General features: G+C 40.7%; 2 protein-coding genes across 2 annotated transcripts; one reads left to right on the top strand and one right to left on the bottom strand.

Annotated features, from left to right (window-relative positions):
• The first annotated feature begins 1,032 nt into the window (after positions 1-1,032).
• Positions 1,033-9,172, top strand: asl (argininosuccinate lyase). Its single transcript, XM_033636847.2, has 16 exons — positions 1,033-1,254; positions 1,485-1,679; positions 2,235-2,318; positions 2,486-2,542; positions 2,660-2,757; positions 2,863-2,940; positions 3,059-3,136; positions 3,223-3,275; positions 3,377-3,439; positions 5,041-5,155; positions 6,361-6,445; positions 7,006-7,065; positions 7,156-7,239; positions 8,304-8,384; positions 8,582-8,688; positions 8,792-9,172. The coding sequence occupies exons 1-16, from the start codon at positions 1,048-1,050 to the stop codon at positions 8,934-8,936; spliced, it is 1,590 nt and encodes a 529-aa protein (XP_033492738.2). The 5' UTR covers positions 1,033-1,047; the 3' UTR covers positions 8,937-9,172.
• A 1,572-nt stretch (positions 9,173-10,744) lies between these two features.
• ca4c (carbonic anhydrase IV c) lies at positions 10,745-22,731 on the bottom strand. The gene is made up of 8 exons (XM_033651279.2): positions 22,619-22,731; positions 17,185-17,232; positions 13,933-14,097; positions 13,669-13,814; positions 13,109-13,201; positions 12,213-12,279; positions 11,912-12,075; positions 10,745-11,568 (listed from the first exon to the last, which is right to left on the bottom strand). The coding sequence occupies exons 1-8, from the start codon at positions 22,671-22,673 to the stop codon at positions 11,380-11,382; spliced, it is 927 nt and encodes a 308-aa protein (XP_033507170.1). The 5' UTR covers positions 22,674-22,731; the 3' UTR covers positions 10,745-11,379.
• Between the last annotated feature and the right edge of the window lie 136 nt (positions 22,732-22,867).

Raw genomic sequence — 22,867 nt, 5'->3', positions numbered from 1 at the left:
ACATTTGGAAAAAAAAATAAAAAAATCAAAGCAATGAGATGTTTTTTTTGTACCATTAATTTTTCTTATTGAGCAAATCCCACATTTACAGGAAGTGGGCGACTCCAAACCGAATTTTAAGCTTTTCTATCAAAATCTACAACATTGTGGCCCCCAAATAAGAGGCCTTGATAATGAAAAGGCAATAAAAAACAATCTGTGTGTTTGATAAATTACATATGCACAGCACAGTACTCTGGATTTATACTAATTTTTCAATGTTTTTCTTTTTTTTCTTTTCTTTTTGTTTTTTTCTCAGTTATATGTAGGCAACCCCGGGTAAAGATAAGTCTCTGTGTATATAATGTTAATATATTATGTTTGTTTAATAGAGAATAATAATAAAAAAGGTACTACTGTCATGGTGACAGCTTGTAGTGTGGATAGTGAACTTTCTTCTCCCCCAATAATGCTTAATTGAGCTTAATACAAACAAACAAGGGACACTTTCAAGTCCTATAGCTCAGGTAACATCTGTCTTAGGTTGAAGAGAAGTAAACCACATATGATATGAAGGAAATCAAACAATAACATAAAATAACTAAACATAACATAAACAAACACTAAACATAACATAAACAAACCCCCCCCCCCAAATCTCTCTATCTCAGATTGAATTAAAAATATCCATTAATGACAACAGACAACAAACTTTCAACTTCCATGTCAGAAAATGTACAGCCTCAAAGTGGATGGGGAACTGAGAGGAGAATGGCCAATCACTTTGCTTCTTCCTCCTTTTTTCTGTTTTCAGGAGAGACATTCTAGACCATCACCTCAGTACTTTAGGACTAATGAAAGGAAAACAAGCTAAGTCTCCCATCAGAGGTGATGTTGAACTGAAAATATCTGAGGACTCCTAGAGTAACCATTAATTTGATCTTATATTATCTTATTTTATTCTATTTTATCTTATCTTTCTCACCTAATGTGCCGTTTTGTGCAAATGAATAATTTTAAATAAAAAAAAGTTTTACTTCTTCCCATACCAGTTATGTATGACGTAATATGACATCAACAACTCCGGTGACGTCATTTAAAGCGATACACACAGCTTTAGCAGAATCTTCTCTGCTGGCGCTGCACGCGACAGTGTCTGCCATCGAGATCTGTTCGTTGGCACTTAACACAAGTTTTGATTCAACGTCCCTTAAAGCCAAAACCGGACCAAACCGCTACGGATACCCACTGGTGACAAACATGGCCAACACAGAGGTAAGTTTAACATTTAGCTTTGGAAAACTCCAACACTGCCATTCATGTGTTGTTGTTGTTTTAGCACCCAGCTGGGCGTTTAAGCCAGCTGTCAAACTGGAATCCCTCTTCTCCTTTGTCATTCTCTTTTATCACGTAGCAGACACATTAGTTGTCTGCCAGATGCTCTAGCTAATGTAAATGTAGCGGTGCACACACATTATTTGGCCCCTGTCTCTGCTGCTGATCAGGGAAGTAAACTTTGGGGAGGTCGTTTCGTGGGAGACACTGATCCCATCATGGAGAAGTTCAACGCATCCATCGCGTATGACCAGAGGATGTGGGATGCTGACATCCGAGGGAGCAAGGCTTATGTGAAAGCTCTGGAGAAGGCAAAGCTGGTCACCACAGATGAGATGCAGCAAATTTTAAATGGGCTGGATCAGGTAAAAAAAAACACACACACACACACACACACACACACACAAAGCTACACTCAGCTTTAGGGAAAAAAAGGAAGTTAACCACATCATAAATCCAAGCTGACAATTTGCAGCACTATGATTATGGTCTTTGTGAGTTCTCTCCCACAGATATGCAAGGAAATACACTCCTGTTGCATTATGGGTATGTTTGCCACAAACGTAAGTTAATGGGTGACAGCTGAAAATGTGCCATGGCGCAGAATTCCTCTCTGTATTATGCTGAGTTTGTCGTGAACAATGCTATCATCATGTGACAGATGTCAGCTGCCAAGTCTTTCACCCACACAGCCAGGTCAGGTTTCCGGGTGCCTTCTCTACACTCATGTTTAGCTTTGGCAAAGCAAACTAAGCTTCCTATATACATTATGTTGATAATTTGATTTATACGCTAATACAAGTGGATAGTGCAGCCTTGAAGTCAGTGCGTCCATATACTGTATGTGTGCTATGTACTACTGTTTAAAAGTAGCTGTGTGTTTTTAACCTGCTTGGTGATACAGTGTTTTTTTCCTCCAGGTGTCTGAAGAGTGGTCCAAAGGTGTTTTTGTGATCAAACCTGGAGATGAAGACATTCACACTGCCAATGAGCGCAGACTAAAGGTGAGGTAGAGCTCCATTCACTCACTTGCTTTCCCTCTTTTCAAGTGTCAACATCCCACAGAGCATGGAGAAGAATGATCAGCTGAGAACCTATGGACCATTTTAGTATTGGCTGATGGCTGTCATGAGTGAGAATGTTTTAGTCCTTTTACTGTCTGTTTATTCAGGAGCTGATTGGTGCTCCTGCAGGGAAGCTGCACACTGGCAGGAGCAGAAACGATCAGGTTTGTCTTTACAATATTAATATTATACTGCTATTTGGAGCTGCGGTCCATGTATCACATCATTGCAGGGACTAGCTGATATCATGAGACTGTGCTGTGTGCGTTTGGGTCGACCAGGTTGTGACTGACATGAGGCTGTGGCTGCGAGATGCCATCTCAACCCTGACGGACAATGCCCTACAGCTGATGTCTACCATGGTGGAGCGGGCAGCAGCGTAAGACAGAAACACACCGATACACACAAACACACATTTGTGATTGTGATTTTTTTTTAAAAAAAGTTGCCCTGCGATGTCTTCTGTCACTTTTCTGAACCTCAGAGAAATTGACGTCCTGTTTCCTGGTTACACCCACATGCAGAGGGCTCAGCCAATCAGATGGAGCCACTGGATTCTAAGGTGATCTTTAAAAAGCGAACAATCGTTGCACGTGTCCCAGCTTTTATATTAGATGGTGTTTTGTTCATGGCAATCTTGTGTTTCTGTTTCCCAACTCGCTGGCTGAACCAACCCTCAGCCATGCTGTTGCTCTGAGCAGAGATGTGGACCGGCTTCAGGAGATTAAGAAAAGAGTTAATGTTTTACCACTCGGCAGGTACACTGTGAACACACTCGCTGTCTGATATGGATTCACACCCCCAGAGGTGATAGATTAACCCAAATTTTTCTTCTTGTTTTCAGTGGGGCCATTGCTGGAACACCATTTGACATTGACAGGGAGCTGCTGCAGAAAGGTCAGGTTAAAAATGAGCAGACTATTACTGTCTTGTGTCTTGGTTATTTAGGAAAAATGTATTTATAAAAACTGAACTATACCAGTTTTCCTCTTCTGTAGAGTTGCAGTTTGACAGCATCAGTTTGAACAGCATGGATGCCACTGGCCAAAGGGACTTTGTTGGTGCGTAAGCCATATGTGTCTGTCTGCTGTTTAAGTTTTTTATTTGTTTTCTTTTTTTATGGTGCAAAGGGTAGTCCAAAAAAGTTAAGGTAGTGACATACAATGCTCAAAATAATTAAGGGAGCGCTAAAATCACTCATCAGATCTTGATTAATGAATTATTCAAATTGATGTACATGGTGTAATTTGTTGAGAACAAAATGACGTAACAATAGTCAGTGGAAACCAAACCCCTGAGGGCTGGATTTAAAATCACACCAAAAATCAAAGTAAAAAATTGAAATCACAGGCTGATCCAGCTTACGTGAATTTTATCACAGCAACTCATAATGTGACTCAGCAATGTGTATGGCCCCTGCATGCCTGTATACACTCCCGACAATGTCTGGGCATTCTCCTGATGAGTTGGCGGATGTTGTCCTGGGGGATCTCCTCCTGGACCTGGATCAGGGCGTCAGTGAGCTCCTGCACTGTCTGTGGTGTTACCTTTGTGTTGCTGTTGGTGGCGTCCGATGCACTGATACATAAGCCCAAAGGTGTTCAGTTGGATTTAGGTCAGGGGAACGAGAGGGCCTGTCAATGGCATCAATGCCTTCATCATCCAGGAACTGCCTACACACTCTGGCCACATGAGGCCGGGCATTGTCCTGCACCAGGAGGAACTCAGGGCCCACTGCACCAGCATAAGGTCTGACAGTCGCTCTGAGGATTTCATCTTGGTACCTAACAGCAGTCAGGGTACCACTGGCTCACCTGTGAAGAGAACAGGGCACCAGTGGAGGACCTGCAATTCTGGTGTTCTCTGGAGAATGCCAATCGAGCTGCATGGTGCCGGGCTGTGAGCACAGGTCCCACTAGAGGATGTCAGGCCCTCATGGAGTCTGTTTCTGACAGTGTGGTCAGAAACATGCACACCAATAGCCTGCTGAGGTCACTTTGTAGGGTTCTGGCAGTGCTCCTCCCGTTCCTCCTCGCACAAAGGAGCAGATACCGTTCCTGCTGCTGGGTTGATGCCCTTCTGTGGCCCTGTCCAGCTCTCCGGGTCTCCTGGTATCTCCTCCATGCTTTTGAGACTGTGCTGGGAGACACAGCAAACCTTCTTGCGCCCTCCCTGATGGAGCTGTGCAGCCTGATTGGGCTGCAGGTATCGCCTCACGCTACCAGTAGTGACAGGGACACTAGCAAATCACAAAACTAGGGAAGAGTCTGACAGGAAAGAGAAGGAGAGAGCAACTGTCTGTGGACACCACATGTAAAACCATTCCCTTTTTTGGGGTTGCACCTGGTGAATCACAATCACTTGTGCTTCCTAATTGGACAGATTGATATCCCTGAAGTGTAACTGACTTGGTGCTATACTGTGACCATTAAGTGTTCCCTTAATTTTTTTGTGTACAATGCATACATTGGGGTAGATGGAGGTGGGGATACAGACAAACGGGACAAATCAAAACAAACAAATAATCAGGTATGATCGTATTCTTGCTGTACTAGATATGGAACCGGTTATCAGTCAGCTGTCAATAAAGAACATGTTAAAATCTAGTTAGCCTTTTTTTGTCTTCTCTAATTTTCCTCATGTTTGCATGTGTGTTCTTCAGCGGAGTTCCTGTTCTGGGCTTCGTTGTGTTCGACCCACCTCAGTAAGATGGCCGAGGACCTGATGCTGTACAGCACAAAAGAGTTCTCCTTCATCTCACTCTCTGATGCCTACAGGTCAGTGTGTGTTTCATTACGTGATCTGAAATTACAGTTTGCTCAACTATGGAGTAAATCATTTAGCTTTAGTTTGTAGAAAGCTCAGTGTTACAGCAATTCATTCATATAATTAGTATAGTTAGTATTAGTAAATGAAATGTCTGGCTGTATTATAATAGTTACTGTAGTTAAGAATACAAACATCGCAACTTATTCAACAATACGTATACTACAGTACACTTACACTGATAGCCCCTAAATCTGTAATCAGTTTGATCTCAGTTGGTAATGTATTCCAGAGCTGACAGCCCTTGTCAGCCTAGCTGATTGTCCAAATTAAAATTTACGATATGCTATTTTACAGTTGCCATTCACGCTGCTCCTTGTTGCTCTATTACTGTCTTGTCTTTGAATAAATCTGGAAAAAGGCTCTGGAGCTAGACTGTTCATACTTTTGAAAACTAATCTTGGGAAACAAAAGCTAATAAAGCTGTCAAAGCTGAAAAGATTGTATCGCTCTAATATGCGTCAGTGATGCCACCGGACAGGCTTTTTGTCCATTGTTTTAAGTGCCTGATTGTGTAAAAATGTTAGATGTCTGATTGTAGATGATGATGCTTGAGCCCATACTCTAACGCAATATGAAAACTGAGAGAAAATCAGAGAGTGCACGAGTAACTGGAGTGACATAAAGTAATTATTGCATGCTCCTAAAGATGTTTTTTTTTTAAGTCTGTTGGAGCCACAATAACATTCTTTGTGTTTGTCTTGATTCATGTAAATGGATGCAGTTTTGATGTTTGTACACGGGGTGGCGCACTAGAACAGGAAAACGCAGGTAATATAGGTAAGGTGCAGGTGATGAGCAGGTGCGTGACAGACCTGTTAGGTGTGGCAGCATGAGGAGTTTGTAGCGTGTTGAAACTGAAATTGATGAATGGAAACTTACATTTGACGGACTCTGAAACTGTTAATTGGAAACCTGACGAATCGGACATTGGTTTATTGTTGTGGCCTTGAACATGCGTCCGAACAAGTTCTCCCCATTCGCCCCTCAAAGGCCTTAAATGTAACGTTTTTTATTGAAAGACTACATCTGCTGTGAACTGCTGTACTCTTCATGAGTCCTGTCATTATTGTGATGTTGGAGCACGTGTTACATCCTATTTCACCACTCCTCTCTATTTGCCTTCTTTCTTCTCACCTGCACTTGTTGTGTGTAGCACAGGCAGCAGTCTGATGCCCCAGAAGAAGAATGCTGACAGTCTGGAGCTGATCAGGAGTAAAGCAGGTCGTGTCTTTGGCAGAGTAAGACCTCCATCTTAAGATTCACTTTTATTACATCATCTGTTCATTGAAGGGCCCACTTTACCACTTAATGTTGTGTCTTGAGAGCCCACATTTGCCGAAATGGCTCTCAAATATGTCTTTGTGAAATTAAATGGTGATATCTTCATCATTTCAGCAAACAAATGAAAGCACTGCAGTGGTGCAAGTGAAGACCACATTTCCCATAAGCGCTGTTGCTTTTTGTTGCAGCGATGTTGCTTCTTTGCTCAGAAGTTTTCCCTTTTACTGATTAGAGGAGGATCATGTATGTTCAGCAGGCGTTTCACTCCTGCCTCTGTCAGCTTGCAGCTTTCCTCTGGAACACCAGTGCCCTCATGTGCCATAAAGCTATCATTAGTTTTTCTGCAGAATCAAACTTAGCAAACCACAGTGTAAAAGTCAGGTTTTACTAGTCAGAGCATCACATTCAGACTCGCTGTGCTTTGATGAACTGTACTGCTTTGTTTATTTATTAGGATAAACCTCTTTGAGATGAACCAGTTTTCTTGTCAAGCTCAAGTTTTGACTTTGTATTTCAGTGTGCAGGTTTTATGATGACCCTGAAGGGCCTGCCCAGCACTTACAACAAAGACCTGCAGGTATGAATGCGTATGTTTGTGTGCAGTTACTTCTGGATATATTCTGTCTAACTTCATGGTCGTGGTGTCTTTGTCATCCCACTTCCTCAGGAGGATAAGGAGGCCATGTTTGACTGCTATGATAGTCTGCACGCTGTGCTGCAGGTGACAACTGGAGTCATGTCAACTCTCAAGGTCAGTGACTTAAGACACAGTTACTTATTTTGAAAGAAAAAAAAAATACACTTAATGGTCTCATGGCTGCAGATCAGATTTGTGACTGCTTGGTATTATTTTGTATAAAGTCCTTGACCTCTTTCATTTTGCTACATCCATTTCTAGTGAGCACACAATGCAGAAGCCTTGCACGTGTTAGAAAAAAGAAAGACAATATGTCCAGTGTCTACAAGATTTCCAGACACACCAATTTCACAGCATTGTGCAGAATTTTCTGAACTTGCTATTAAAAAGGCGTACAGTTGTTATTATGTTTCTCCTGTGCGAAGCAGCATGGACTGTTTTTTGAAAGGGAACTCCGGTATTTTTCAACCTTATTTTCTCATGTTTTTTGTCCAAGTGACTTGTGAGTGAGTTTTTGCCACAAACAGGCTCAGATAGTTACTAGAGTGTCTCATAACATTATGGAAATGACCCTACAGAGAAATGAAACATTTTCCTGAACCTTTCACTTGTTCTGTTCTTTGTTGTGTCCAAGTCACACTAACGAGAAGTCGCGTTCTGAAATCTCACAGACTTTACCACATTGTCGAAGTGGGCTAAATATTCACTATCTCACTATCATTTCCACCATAATCGTCTTGCAACAAGTCACCACTCATGAGATTCCAGAACGAGACTTCTTGTTAGCAAGACTTAAAGAGTCTGAGCAAGCAAATATAGGGAAAAATATTTCAATTTTCTGTAGGGTCCTTTTTGTAATAATATAATAATAACTTTAATAATAATTTTAGTGGCAAAAACAAGCACTTTTAATGGACATAAATTGACGAGGGGCACATGCACTGAGTGGTGACATTGCAACCTGTTTTGCTACTGCCGGCTGCAGCAGTCTCTCAATACTGGACCAATTTCAAAACTTGTTCCCATGAGTCAATTAGACACACAAAAAAATGAGAAAATAGGATTTAGGTTGAAAAATACCATAGTTCCATTTTAACAAACTTTAAAAGAGGACAAAGCCTTTCAAAAGACAAAATGAAAAAGATTTTGTTTCCTTGGATGTTTGTCCTGTGTTTCAGATTAATCAGAGTGTGATGGAAGCCGCCCTCAGTCCAGACATGCTGGCCACTGACTTGGCGTACTACCTTGTGAGAAAGGGGGTGAGTGGTGTTTCAGATATTTCCATCCAAATGCAAATGTAAGAATATTTTTAAGAAGTCAGTGGAAAGAGATGTGATTCAAAAGAACATAAAAGTCCATGTTTAATCAAATAATGCAACATGAATATTCTTAAGATGCTGTACCATGAAAGAATCAAGAGCAACAGTAACAGAGTCTGTGTCATTTTGTGTTGCAGGTGCCCTTCAGAGAGGCTCATGGTATCTCTGGCAAAGCTGTATTCGCAGCTGAATCCAAAAATATCGCCTTGAATCAACTCACTCTCGAAGACCTGAGTGCTGTTAGGTGACTGTCTTCTTCTAATTTACACACATAACCCACCAGCATTTTTGATGCCATTTTGATTTCCCCTCTCTTTCTCTCCTCTGCATCTATTCTGTCATTTCAGCCCTCTGTTCGGAAGCGACGTATCCACAGTGTGGGACTACAGGAGCAGTGTGGAGCAGTATAGCGCCCCTGGAGGCACAGCCCAGAGTAGCGTTACTGCACAGGTGGAACACCTGAGGACCTGGCTGAAGAAACACACACAGTGACATCTTCCTAATGTCACCTTAAAATGTTGAATCAGGTTTACTGCCACATTTTACACTAGTATGAAATGTCCAACTGAGGTCAAAAGGACTTACTAATGACTTGGAAACCATGTTGCCTTTCAAACATTCTTCTCTCTTTTTTTTACCTCCATATGTCAGTGGTTTGGTCTGGTTATTGATCATGCATTGATCATACGTGTTACAAGGGACCTGACAGTAAATAAATGTTACTCAAGCAGCGTTTTACAGGCTGATCTTTTGAGGCTGACTGACTTCCACCGCTCAGGCATCTGAGGCAATTTATCTGCCTGTCTACACCCACACAGACTCAAGATGGTGCTGTTTAATGCCACAGAACAGCTTGTGAGTTTTACAGCAGAGACAAAAACAGACATAATTTTAAGTCATGAAAATGGGTTAGCATTTCCTATCTGCCCAAAGATACAGCTCAAATAAAGTATGTTAATTTAATGGTAACATATATAAGATAAGATCTGCTTTATAGTTGCCAAGGAAAAAATTGCTGCAGCTGGGATCAACTTAAAACAACATGAAGTCACTGTAGAGTGGTACACCAAAGACACAATGATAAATTACCGTCACTCCCAGTTTACAGTCATAAAACTCACCTGTCGTAGAGCTCCACAGAGTGTATTAAAGCACAATGCAAGGGAGATTTATTTCTAATGTTTACACAAGATTAAGGCAACATTGCAAAAATGTTTTTAAGAGGGTTTATGCAGAAACTTTATGTAAAATGCTTAAGAAACATTCAGTGATCTGTTTCAGATTTTATTGACATAAAATCAACACTGTCCCTAAAAACTCCAATTGGAGCAGTCCTAATGTAAAATTATTAAAGTCCTATTGATAATATTACAAGGGTTCAAATAAATTTACTGGTTTATACTGTCAATTTGTTATGCCTCTGCGCCGGTGATAGCTGTAGCTGGAGGTGTTATCTCAAGAACATTTTCAAATTTAGGCACAAACATCCACTTCGAATTAAAAATGAACTTATTGGATTTTGGTGGTCAAAGGTCAAGGTCACTGTGACCTCACGTCTGTCTCATTCTTGTGAGCATGACATCTCAAGTTGGCATTAAGTGACTTTTCTCAAATTTGGTACAAACGCCCACCTGGACTTGAGGATAAACCACTTAGATTTTGGTGGTCAAAGGTCAAGGTCACTGTGACCTCACAAAACATATTTTTGTCCATTATTTAAGCAATTATACACAAATTATGGCAAAGTTTCACGTAAATGTCTAACAGGATAAAATGAAGTGATGGGATTTTACATTCAAAAGGTCAAAGGTCATCTTCACTGTGACATCATAATGTTCTGAACGAAAAACTTTTCTGACCATGATTCAACACTATACCTCAGGAACAGAAGGGAGACATTTGGTCAGATGACTGATCACTGAATTGGTGACACCAATCTTAGGTGTCCACCTTGCAACTGTGCTGATTATATGGACCCTCTATGCTGCCGGGGGGAAGATGTGTGTGAAACATCCACATTTATGCTGCTTCTTTGCAGAAACATTTGAAGCACTGTCAACTCTTACAGCCACACATGACTCTACACAGACATTAATGTAAACTGTCACTGCAATTTGACTGGTTTGCGGATGCATACAAATGCAAGGCAATAATTCTAGTTGGGGTTTTTTTTCATAGTAAATCTGGCAGCGTATTTCTCCCTGGTTTTAATTTGATAAATGTTGATTATAGACAAAGCAATGCACTCAGCACTAACCACTTAAATAGAGCCATAAGCAGTAATAAAGACGAACTCATGATTATGGCAGAGAATCAAAGGTATTTATGTACATTTTACAACTTGTTTGGTTTTTTCCCACAATATAACACATGTACAGTACACGTAGGAAATGCCTTGATTGTCTGGTCTTCTACATTAAACCCTGACAGACAGCGAAGAAAACAATATGCAGAAGTACAGAAGAGATAGCACTTCATGAAAAAGGGAAGTCAGTCAGCTTGTAACTGTCAAGAAAGAAAAAAAAGAAAGGTTACTGTGAACCCCTAATTCTAGATTTTTTTTTATTCATCACACTTCTATCTCACTGAAAAAACACATTAAGGAATATATATAGGAATATATGGACCCCTAATGACAACATAATAAAGGAAACATAAAGGCTTGCTGAGGTAAAGATCCTATGTAATACTCACACACAGACTAAGTACTAAGAGGTGAGTTACTTTCACCTTACAAAATAAATTCTCTCACTGTCACAACAATCATGATGGATTTAGTGTTCCATAGTTTGTGTGCAAATGCAGGTGACATTTTGTTTAATGAATAACCTTAAACATAATAAACAGTTTGTTGTTTAACTATCACACAGGTTAAAGTTGCCTTGATACATACACGAGCTTCTGACACTAAAATCAGGTGTTTTTATGTCTTGAGTCAGTGTATCAGACATGTTGTCCCGATTACGGCTGAGAACACACCGAACCACAGGTGGATCACACTTGTCAGAGCTGCACTCGCCTTGGACCGGTACACAACTCTGCCGTCCAGAGGCTGCGTAGGTCTGAAGATGTCTGTCATGGGCTGTCCCGTCCAGAATCGACACTGCCGAACTATTGCATCCAGCTGGAGTGGGGAGGAAAGAGGATCAACCTCTTTTATCAGGCACTGATCCTTCAGACTTTCTACATTTACTTTCCACTTTTCCAATGTTAAAACTTCTAGCTCTTAAAAATTAAACTTATTACAGACACTTCTTATTTTAATTCCCAAAAATCTTCTCTCAAAAGTTAAGTTCTGCACTGGGATATAACATATTTTCAATTAAATATCATAATGAATGATGTAAAGGACTTCACTGTATCTCTATTTATGTCAAAAGTTCACAGATTTGTTAGAGAAACACAATCAGGAAGACTAGTTTGTCACCAGTGTGCTGACTCCAAGCTTTCAGTCTATACTTGCTCACCTGTCGACTGCTGATGGGCAGAGTCTTGTGAAACACCGTCCAGGCAACAGCCTGTTCACATCCTGGAGTTGTCATGGAGCCCACATAGCGGTAGTAACTGTGGAGCTCCTTTGCAGACGGGATAATGTCACTGAGTCGAAAGTTTTGGATCACCGTGCTGCTGCCTTAACACAGAAAAAAGGGAGGAGAGGTGTTTGGAGGAAAAGTTAGGTTTGATTTAATTGTACAATAGACTGAAAATTGATTTTACAAGAAGGACCTTACACTAACAAAAAGTTAATTTAAGTTATCAAAGTCATACCATTGTTTTGTACCCGGCCCAAAGCAGCTATTACTGGGTCCAGATGAGGATGATCATCGGTTGTTTCCTGTGAGGAAGACACCATCGATGTTATGATGCAAGTCTTGATAATTTATCTTTATTAAGGTGCAGAGTCATGAAGACAAATCTTAAAGGGACAGTTCACCCCAAAATAAAAAAAATACGTATTTACCTCTTGTGTGTAGTGCTATTTATTAATCTAGAATGTTTTGGTGTGTGTTGAAGATATCAGCTGTAGACATGTCTGCCTTCTCTCCAATATAATGGAACTAGATGGTACTTGGCTTTTGGTGCTTAAAGCCCCCAAAAATACATTTGAAAAAATCAAAAGCAATGTCTCTTTAATCATGACCTGGTTACTCAAGATAATCCACAGACCTTGTTGTGAGCAGTTTCATGTAGGAACTATTTTCTTTCTGCTGAACTACACCCACCAAGTGTATCACTGTGCAGAAGGAAGCGTGCATCTACTGCTAGCTCACCTAGCACCACTGAGCTAGCTGACTTTACAGCTCAGCCGAGGAGGACACATCTCATACTCTCACAATCACGAGCCTCTCGTCTATGAGTATATACACATTTCCTTCTGTGCAATGATTCAGTTGGCGGATGTTGTTTCCTACATGAAACTGCTCACAATGAGGTCTGTGGAATATCTTGAGTGACCGGGTCATGATTTCTGGAAAGAGACGTTGCTGATGGTGAGTTTTTCAAATGTGTTTCCATCATATTTGAGAGAAGTCAGACACCTCTATGGTGGATATCTCCTGCACACCCCTCACACCAAAACAATCTAGACTGATGAATAGCACTACAGGTGAGAGGAAATATATGTATTTTTCATTTGGGGGTGAACTTTCCTTTTAACATATTACCTCAAACAGGAAGGCAAGCAGAGCTATACCAGCCATATCATGTTCTGCCTCTGCCAGAGAGCCGTACGGCTCCTTGATGTGGACTATATGCAGCTGGAAACACAAAACACAACAAACTGGGTCACTCTATGGATGGCATTTTATACTGGCCCACAGTATAACCATGTTTAACACATTTTCCAAAAAAACCCCCAAAACATTAAAAAAAAAGCTGCCCTCTGCTTATTGCTGGTTTTAATTTCTCCTCTGATTGGCTGGTTTGGCTGATACTATAGATGTCAATTTAGATATAATGCTCATGAAAATCCCAATAAATATGACCATATACACTGTTATACTGCCCCTACATGAAGAGAAACATGCAATCACAGCTACTGTGACACTGTGAGTCCTACTTCCACCATGTTAAAAAGAAAAATGCTGGTGTCTAATGGAAAATGCTGCAAAAACTGTCCTACGCTTGAACCTAACTCTGCCCTGTGTTGACTAAAAGATGTTTTCCAGCACAACACTTTTATTACCAAGGCAACAAATGATATGTTGGCTGCTGTGAGACGAACCTCCATGGGGAACCTCTCTCCGTCAATGGTGTGCTCTGATCCTGGCGTCCCTTCACCTCCCCAGTGGAAGTGAAACTGGGCGGCTCTGTAGTGACCGGGCAGAGCTCCTCCTGTCAGTCGGACCGACTGCGGCAGAGCAAAGTGAGCTACAGTGAAGAGAATACAAGTGTAAGACTTAGAGTTTATCAACAAACCAGAGGTGTTCAACATCTGGTAAAAACAACTGGGCTGACAGGGAGGAAAGTAACATGGGCTTGTCATTACCAGAGTGTCCTTTGTTTTCCACTGTGATGTTGTTTGTGTTGGTGTGGCCGATGAAGTTGAAGGGTGGCAGGGCGCTGTTGACGTGCACTTTGCTGGTGACAATGTTAATGGGTGATTGGCGTAATCCTCCACAGCTGGGAAACTGAGCTGCCCAGCGGATAGGATCTGAATGACATAAACAGCAGCAGCAACATCATCAGATGTTAGGCTTCACTGTGACACTGGTCTTTATTTCCCCATGCTACTGAGAGAGTGGGTCAGCCAGGGCTGCATATATTAAGTTCTTGTTACACATAGTATCTTTAAAACTCTGTAATGCACAATACCATTCACCTACACTATTGTGAAAACATTGCTAGCACTACTAATCCCACTGAGGATGAACATAAAGTCTTCTGCTTTCAGTTGTTCTCAGATAATTGTTTTGGTGTATTGCAAAAGAATCGTCTGTAAAACTATAAAGATAATGTCTAGAATATCAAAAAGATTCACTCTCTTTTGGTGTTTTGCCTTGTTTTTTTGTTTTCAGCGCCGTGTCTCTTGGATGTCTGCTGCTTATGTCCTGACACCTAGTCACTGACTTTTTGATAAAGCCCTGACTTCACCTGGGCACTATGGGGGTACATGCCCACAAACATCCCAAATACAGAAAAGAAAATAAGAAACTACACGTCTCTGCAGAAAAATACACACACACATTCTGTTGGGTTGTAAGCAATGACTGGGAGGGATTACTTCTGTATGAGTCTATAAATTGTTTTTTAAGGAAAATCCTGCATAGTATATCTTTAAAATACACAGTTAGGCTGCTGCAAGCATAGCTGGACATGTCCCATACTCTTGTTAAAACTCATCCACTTTTGAAAAGTGCTCTGCTGCTTGGCAGCCATCTCGCATGCCCTTCCACCATCTTCTCCTCCTAATGAGAAACTCAGCTCATATACGTGTCCTCTGAACTATGTTACTTTAGAAATGTTGATGTGATATGTATAACATGTAAGTGTAACATACAGTACAGGCCAAAAGTTTGGACACACCTTCTCATTCAATGCGTTTTCTTTATTTCCATGACTATTTACATTGTAGATTCTCACTGAAGGCATCAAAACTATGAATGAACACATGTGGAGTTATGTACTTAACAAAAAAAGGTGAAATAACTGAAAACATGTTTTATATTCTAGTTTCTTCAAAATAGCCACCCTTTGCTCTGATTACTGCTTTGCACACTCTTGGCATTCTCTCCATGAGCTTCAAGAGGTAGTCACCTGAAATGGTTTTCCAACAGTCTTGAAGGAGTTCCCAGAGGTGTTTAGCACTTGTTGGCCCCTTTGCCTTCACTCTGCGGTCCAGCTCACCCCAAACCATCTCGATTGGGTTCACGTCCAGTGACTGTGGAGGCCAGGTCATCTGCCGCAGCACTCCATCACTCTCCTTCTTGGTCAAATAGCCCTTACACAGCCTGGAGGTGTGTTTGGGGTCATTGTCCTGTTGAAAAATAAATGATCGTCCAACTAAACGCAAACTGGATGGGATGGCATGTCGCTGCAGGATGCTGTGGTAGCCATGCTGGTTCAGTGTGCCTTCAATTTTGAATAAATCCCCAACAGTGTCACCAGCAAAACACCCCCACACCATCACACCTCCTCCTCCATGCTTCACAGTGGGAACCAGGCATGTGGAATCCATCCGTTCACCTTTTCTGCGTCTCACAAAGACACGGCGGTTGGAAGCAAAGATCTCAAATTTGGACTCATCAGACCAAAGCACAGATTTCCACTGGTCTAATGTCCATTCCTTGTGTTTCTTGGCCCAAACAAATCTCTTCTGCTTGTTGCCTCTCCTTAGCAGTGGTTTCTTAGCAGCTACTTGACCATGAAGGCCTGATTGGCGCAGTCTCCTCTTAACAGTTGTTCTAGAGATGGGTCTGCTGCTAGAACTCTGTGTGGCATTCATCTGGTCTCTGATCTGAGCTGCTGTTAACTTGCGATTTCTGAAGCTGGTGACTCGGATGAACTTATCCTCAGAAGCAGAGGTGACTCTTGGTCTTCCTTTCCTGGGTCGGTCCTCGTGTGCCAGTTTCGCTGTAGCGCTTGATGGTTTTTGCGACTCCACTTGGGGACACATTTAAAGTTTTTGCAATTTTCCGGACTGACTGACCTTCATTTCTCAAAGTAATGATGGCCACTCGTTTTTCTTTAGTTAGCTGATTGGTTCTTGCCATAATATGAATTTTAACAGTTGTCCAATAGGGCTGTCGGCTGTGTATTAACCTGACTTCTGCACAACACAACTGATGGTCCCAACCCCATTGATAAAGCAAGAAATTCCACTAATTAACCCTGATAAGGCACACCTGTGAAGTGGAAACCATTTCAGGTGACTACCTCTTGAAGCTCATGGAGAGAATGCCAAGAGTGTGCAAAGCAGTAATCAGAGCAAAGGGTGGCTATTTTGAAGAAACTAGAATATAAAACATGTTTTCAGTTATTTCACCTTTTTTTGTTAAGTACATAACTCCACATGTGTTCATTCATAGTTTTGATGCCTTCAGTGAGAATCTACAATGTAAATAGTCATGAAAATAAAGAAAACGCATTGAATGAGAAGGTGTGTCCAAACTTTTGGCCTGTACTGTATGTGTGGTTTGCAGAAATGTACAATGCCATTTATTCTCACAACTAGGCTGGTCACAAAACTGTAGGTGTGATGTTTGAAAGACATGAGCATTTAAGAGGCAAGAGGATCTAAGGAGAGACGCCTCTGAGCATTGCATTATGGACATTACTACAGAAGTCAAAAAGCCAGGATGTCTCAACCTTGGCTGCTTTGATTTTGACCATTCTTCTAAATCTGTCTCTTGAGAATTATCCAACTTTATCCAAGTGTATGGAAGAGTGTACATCTGAACAACTGATATTTTTTTTTGTCCAGTTGGGGTGCAGCAAAAAAATAGCTCTGAACACATTACTGATATGTTCCATCCAGCAGATCTAAAACAACATTAAAATTGAAGACCAATATCTACCCTCCTTTTAGCTCCGCTTTTGGTCTCTACCAACTCCTGAGGGTATTATCTGGCTCCTTAGCTGCTAAATGCTGCACCATGTTCACCAGCCAATCATTCAATGTGTCTGCTGTTTGATGCTGAGCAGGTATTGTACAGAGGTTTTACTTACTTTACAGATCACAGGCTTGTGAAGGACATGTCAAGTGTATTCTTTCATTATAGGGTTTCCATTTGAGTCTTACCTCTGCATGTGTCGTCACAGGAGTACTGGCTCTGGTAACACCACTGAGCTGGAAAGAAAGTACAGAGCTCAGTTTAGACGCAGACACACAGAATATTATTGTTCAGGACACTTCTCTCTTGTGTCAAACAATGTGTCTCTCTCTCTCTCTCTCTCTCTCTCTGGTTAATAACTGAGCATTAATTCCTCTCATTTTCATGCTCCATTAACCACTGTGTTTATGTTCTCAGTCAGCAGTCTTACTCACTGACCTGCTAATGTGTTTGTGCTCTGCGCACACACACACACACACATACACATGCACACACACAAGCCAAGATAATTATTAATTCTCACATTACTAATCCTGTCCTTCAGACGCCTCTTTGTGCTCATCAGTGAAATATAAATTCTCTCACAGCACTAATATGAGCATAACATGACAAATGTGTCAGCAATGACAAATTAATGATGCATGACCAACACGTGACACACTCAGTGATTTCCTCATCAGTTTGTTGGGAGCAAAGCTCACTGTTATTTAACTGGAGGTTACACAAACACTGAAAATACAGGTGATCACTTTGAACTTGAACACACAGGGTTAAAAAGAAACCACAATGATGGCTTTAATTTAATGAGTGTCCAGCCGGCTAGGTAGAAAACTGCTGTGGTGACAAGAGGCTAAATACACAACAATATTTGATACATGAAATATATATATATATATATATATATGATATATTATTTGGTGGGGAATTCATTAAATTATATAAATGCAAAGCTGTTTTTCTCCAATGGTTTGACGTACAAACCAAAAAATGCCCAGTTTTGAGAACAGACAATGAGAACAACATACAACTGTCTTTTTATATGCAAAACAGCAAACGCATGCTCAAAACTGTGTTCTCAAAACTGTTCACACAGTCAGCAATATCACACACCTGCTCACACACCTGAGATAGAAATGTTTTATGCGACAAATCCAACCTCGGTATGACTACAGTGATGTCATCACTGGCCTTGCAGTGTGACCTGGACGTGAGATTTGTGTTTGTCGAATTACCAGTTCTTTAAAAAAAATGCACTCAATTGAGACCATTCATTTTATCAGATTTGTTTGGTTACAGCTTAAAAGCAATAACGTGAATCGAGTAAACAACACTGCAACTTTGACAAGCTGACAGAGAACTGGTGAAAATGAACAGATAAATGTGCTGGGCTGATTAGGAGAAATGGGAAACAGGTGAGCGGGTCGGTGGGGAAGTTCAATTGGACGTGAGGGTGAGGGAAATTCAGAGGGCATCTGTTGGATGAAGAATGGCAATGGTGTGTATAAACACTGAGGGAAGCAGCTGAAGGGATGGACAAGGTGCCAGAGTGATATTACTGCTGCAAATTTTAATAATGTCCCTACATAGAATTTCTCATCTTACAATCCCAACACCACAGCTGCATTTCCTAGTTTCTTTACCCTCTGTTTTTTTCATTTACATGTGATTCCTATAGTGTCAAAGTATTGTTTTACTTTTGCTTCAAACAGTCAGTGCATTAAAACAACAGAAATACCTTTTTTTACTGGGAATAACACTGAGAATGTTGTGAGCAGAAGACTTTAAAGGATCATCATCATATCAGTTACTCATCTTGTGTTACCTTGAATTTGTGAAGACAGCTTTGTCTCTCTGGCATGTCTCCATGGTGAATGAGAAATCCAAAAACAGCCAACATTATTGGTGAATTAAAGTTAAGGAGTTTGTGTTTAACAACAGCAAAATTATATAAAAAAAATCCATGAACAAACTCTCAAACAACTCGTGCAGTATAATCCAGGTCTTATTTTTCCAGTTGTATCCTCAGTACCTCCTAAACACATGCACTTTTACTAAAACTGTACTATTTAAAACACTTCTGCATACAAGTAACGCACCTGGGCAAGTGCATATGTTTGAGCTCTGCTCAAACAGAGAAAAAACACATATGCTTGCCCGTGTGTGCTACTTGTCCCTGTGTGAGACTGTTTATGCAGAAATGTTTTGCATAGGAAGGGAATTGTGCATATGACTGGATAAATGAGATTTGTATTATCCTGCACGAGTTGTGTGAGTTTCGATATAGTTTTCTGTTTGTAAACGCAGTCCACCTTTACTTCAATTTATCAAGAATGTTAGCTGTTTTTGGATTCTTCATTCATTGTGGAGGCATGCCAGAAAGACAAAATTTTATTCATGAATTCAAGGTGACACGAGGTGAGTAACTGATATACGAATGATCATTTATGGGTGCAATGTGAACTCAAAAATGCTGCTGAAGTTGGCAGGAGTGCACCAGAGCATTGGAGAAAAACTGCTAACAATACATTTTTTAATATGTACCTCTTGGTACTTGTACTGTACTTGCTGGTCACTGTAGCATTAAAAGAGCCAGTGCCATTAGCCAATCAGAGTTGAATATATTAACCACAGTCTGATTTATACTGTTAAAATTAAAAAGGACACACTGACATTCCTGCATTAGATTTACAAATGTTGAAGCTGAGGTCATAATGTGAAATCAATAATCACAGTGGAAGCTAAATTGCCAGTATGGACTTGGCATATCAAAATGAATCCTTTATTGATTTTGTTACGTCTAAACACAGTGAGTTAGAGATAAAGAGATACAGACTGATCTTTAATCAGAAGTGGTGATTTCACTTATTGGACCGCTGGCCCTTTATCCAACTCCTTAACTGCGGCACCGCATTAAACGTGTCCATCAAAGAGGTGCTGGTGAGGCCGATTAGTCTGATGCTGTGGTTGTGTATTGTGTGGCTGATGTGAACTCCAGTGTCTGACTCTGCAATGGGAATGAAAGGCGCTATAGAGAACCATTTAGCTAATATAGGAACACAGATTAACCCCGCTGTCTCCCACAATGCCATTCTCTGAAAGGGGACAACAGTTCTCACCAACTGAGAACAATGCACAGGTGGAGGCTGGCTTTGCTCCACCTGGCTCATACACCTGTGCCAAAGTGAGCAGCACAGAGAAGCCAAACATGAGACAATCCACTGTTTTCTTTTTTTTTCCTTTCTTTACACTTAGTCCACATGATGCTGATGAACTAGCATCTAAAGAAATGCATTGATTACATCAGTGGTTCACATCTTTTTTAGCCTTTAAAGTTACACAGTGTGAGGTTTGAAAAAAAAAGAAATAACACACTCTTCCTCTTACAAATGACAAATTTAACTCACAAGTAATAGAGAACAGTTAAGCTCAGTTCGAAGGTCTAAACCTTCCTTGGTCTGGTATGAGCGTTAGGGTGTGGTGGCTAATCTTAGCTCATATTAGTTGTTGCTTTTCAACAAAAGATACATCGTCCCACTTTAAAGGTGCTGTATGGGATATTGAAAGCATTAATGTACTGAAGCACAAAACAACTATATGAAATGTCAAAAAATAGTGGCATAGCTAATAGTGTCCTGAACAGACCCCCAGGAGAGCCGCTCAGCCTTGCTACCAATTTTTCCCAGTGGCCATTTGCAATATTGCAGCAAAAAAATCCCTTGTGGCCTCACCACCTGGATGGGAGGCAGCACCAAGCAGGACTATTTGTCTCTTAGGAGGGTGGTCCACTCAGCTGCCTCTTTATTTTTTAACTTGTTTTCAGAATAGAATATATGAATATAATTGTGTATGTGACAAATAAACTTGAAACTTGCCAAAAAAGCATTTTCCTCATAGACCACCATTATAAAAAAGACGTCTGTAAAACTGCTGACAGGACACACTGAAAACAAGGTCAATTATAGTTATGACTAACAGGAAACTTTGATCCATGGTAGTTTTATATTTGTAAAAATTTCCTCGAGCCGATAAAAGTGATATAAAATCCATGACGTCATCACAGTGTAAAGTCTATGAGCTGTGAAAGAACTTGCAGGCAGAGTCAGCAGAAGAAACACTGCTATGCATATTCAGTGGGCCGCATTCCCCAAAAGTAAACCTGGAAGCTGGGAACTTTTTTTGGCATATGCATTAGGTGAGCAACTTCATTGAACTGAACAGGGGCCATCTTGAGGTCCAATATCTAGCTATTACTATACATCTATGGTTGTAATACAAGCTTCTTTGTTTTTTTGCATAGACTAAAAATAACGGACATAGCTACCGTGCTGTTACCCTCTGGTTAGTGGACTCCAGTTTTAAAGCCTCAAGTTCAGCACTTGGCCGTTGGCATCTTGGTTTTTGAACAGTGACATTAACTATAGAGACCAAAGGCTTTTTTTTATTATTTCTGCTATTAAGTTAGGCATTTTAACATGGGGGTCTATGAGGACTGACTGGCTTCTGGAGCCAGCCTCAATAGGCTGTTTAAGGAACTGCAGCTTCTGGCACTAACATGTTGGCACCATCTTTCAGCCTTGGGGGCCATAGCCTACTGGCTAGCTAACGGCCACAGCTCTGCTTTGTTCTGATACAGCGGTTAGATAACACCATGCTGCCCAACACTGGCGGAACAGCGTTCCTGTTAACAGTATTAGCTTTGTCAGTACTGTTAGCACTGTTAGCTGTTGGCTCAGCCACCTACATGTGATGACTTCAGAGTGTGAACAGGTTAAAATGTCACATACAGCTCCTTTAAAACAAAGCAACTTCCTCTTGAAACTAGAGCTGCAAATATTAGTCCATTAATTAATTAGTTCATCAACATAAAGCAGCAGCTATTCTGATTATTGATTATTAAGTATTTTTTTCAAGTAAAAATGCTTCAGTTCCAGCTTCTCAAAAGGGAGAGTTTCCTGCTCTCTTTGGTCTTATATTCTAATGTTTGGGGCTGTTGCTTGGACAAAAAAAGACAAGGTATTTGATGTCGCACCTTGAGCTCTTTTTTTCCACAGGTATTTTTTCTTGTTTTAAAATATATTTTATGAACCAAATGTTAATCAGTGATTTAAGGAAATAATCTGCAGTATGTCCACCAGCTGTGACCAGTTCAAAATCTACTTTTCTCCCTTTTTTTATTTGAGGTGCCCTGAAGAAATAAAGTTGGCCACTAATGTACATGAAAAAAGAAGCTCCAGTGGAATATATGCATATCTTTGTGTTTCAGAAATGTCCTTACTGCTTTTCAACAGTCAGTTATCTTGTGAGCTCTTTCTTAGCGCAGGCGGAGAATCACTGCCTTTAATTAAGTTCTGTAGCTGTAAAAGTTTTTTCTTTTCTGTTAGAAGTCACAATTGCAAAGCATCATGAAATGCTGCATCAGTCTCTTCAGTATAGTTTAACTACCTGCAACTGCAGCAACAAAATACTTTTAATAAGGGATAAAATAATGATTCAAATGTTTAAAACTCCCAAATTTAAAGGAATGTGTGGCCAAGATGTAAACCAGGCCCAAAAACTAAATCCAAGCACAGCTTTTTATGCAGTTTTAATTGTCCTATGTGTGCGTGTGTGTTTGTTTCCTACCTGTGCACTGAGAAAGGACAGACAGCAGAGTCGGGAGGTAGACAGAAAAATCCATGATCAGCACAGAGACTAGAGGAGAGCCTGAAAGACTAATTTCAGTTGCCTTCACATACTGACTCTGAGCTACATTTGAGGGTGGGAGGGAGACGGTCATGAGTATGACAAAAGGTGTGTGTGTGTGTGTGTGTGTGTGTGTGTGTGCGTGTGCGTGTGAAACAAAGAGAGAGAAAAAGCCACTCTGAGAAAGTT

Source organism: Epinephelus lanceolatus, chromosome 11, assembly GCF_041903045.1.
Source record: "Epinephelus lanceolatus isolate andai-2023 chromosome 11, ASM4190304v1, whole genome shotgun sequence".
In the NCBI taxonomy this organism is placed as follows: Eukaryota; Metazoa; Chordata; class Actinopteri; order Perciformes; family Serranidae; genus Epinephelus; species Epinephelus lanceolatus.
This window is presented reverse-complemented; position numbering and strand designations above follow the sequence as displayed.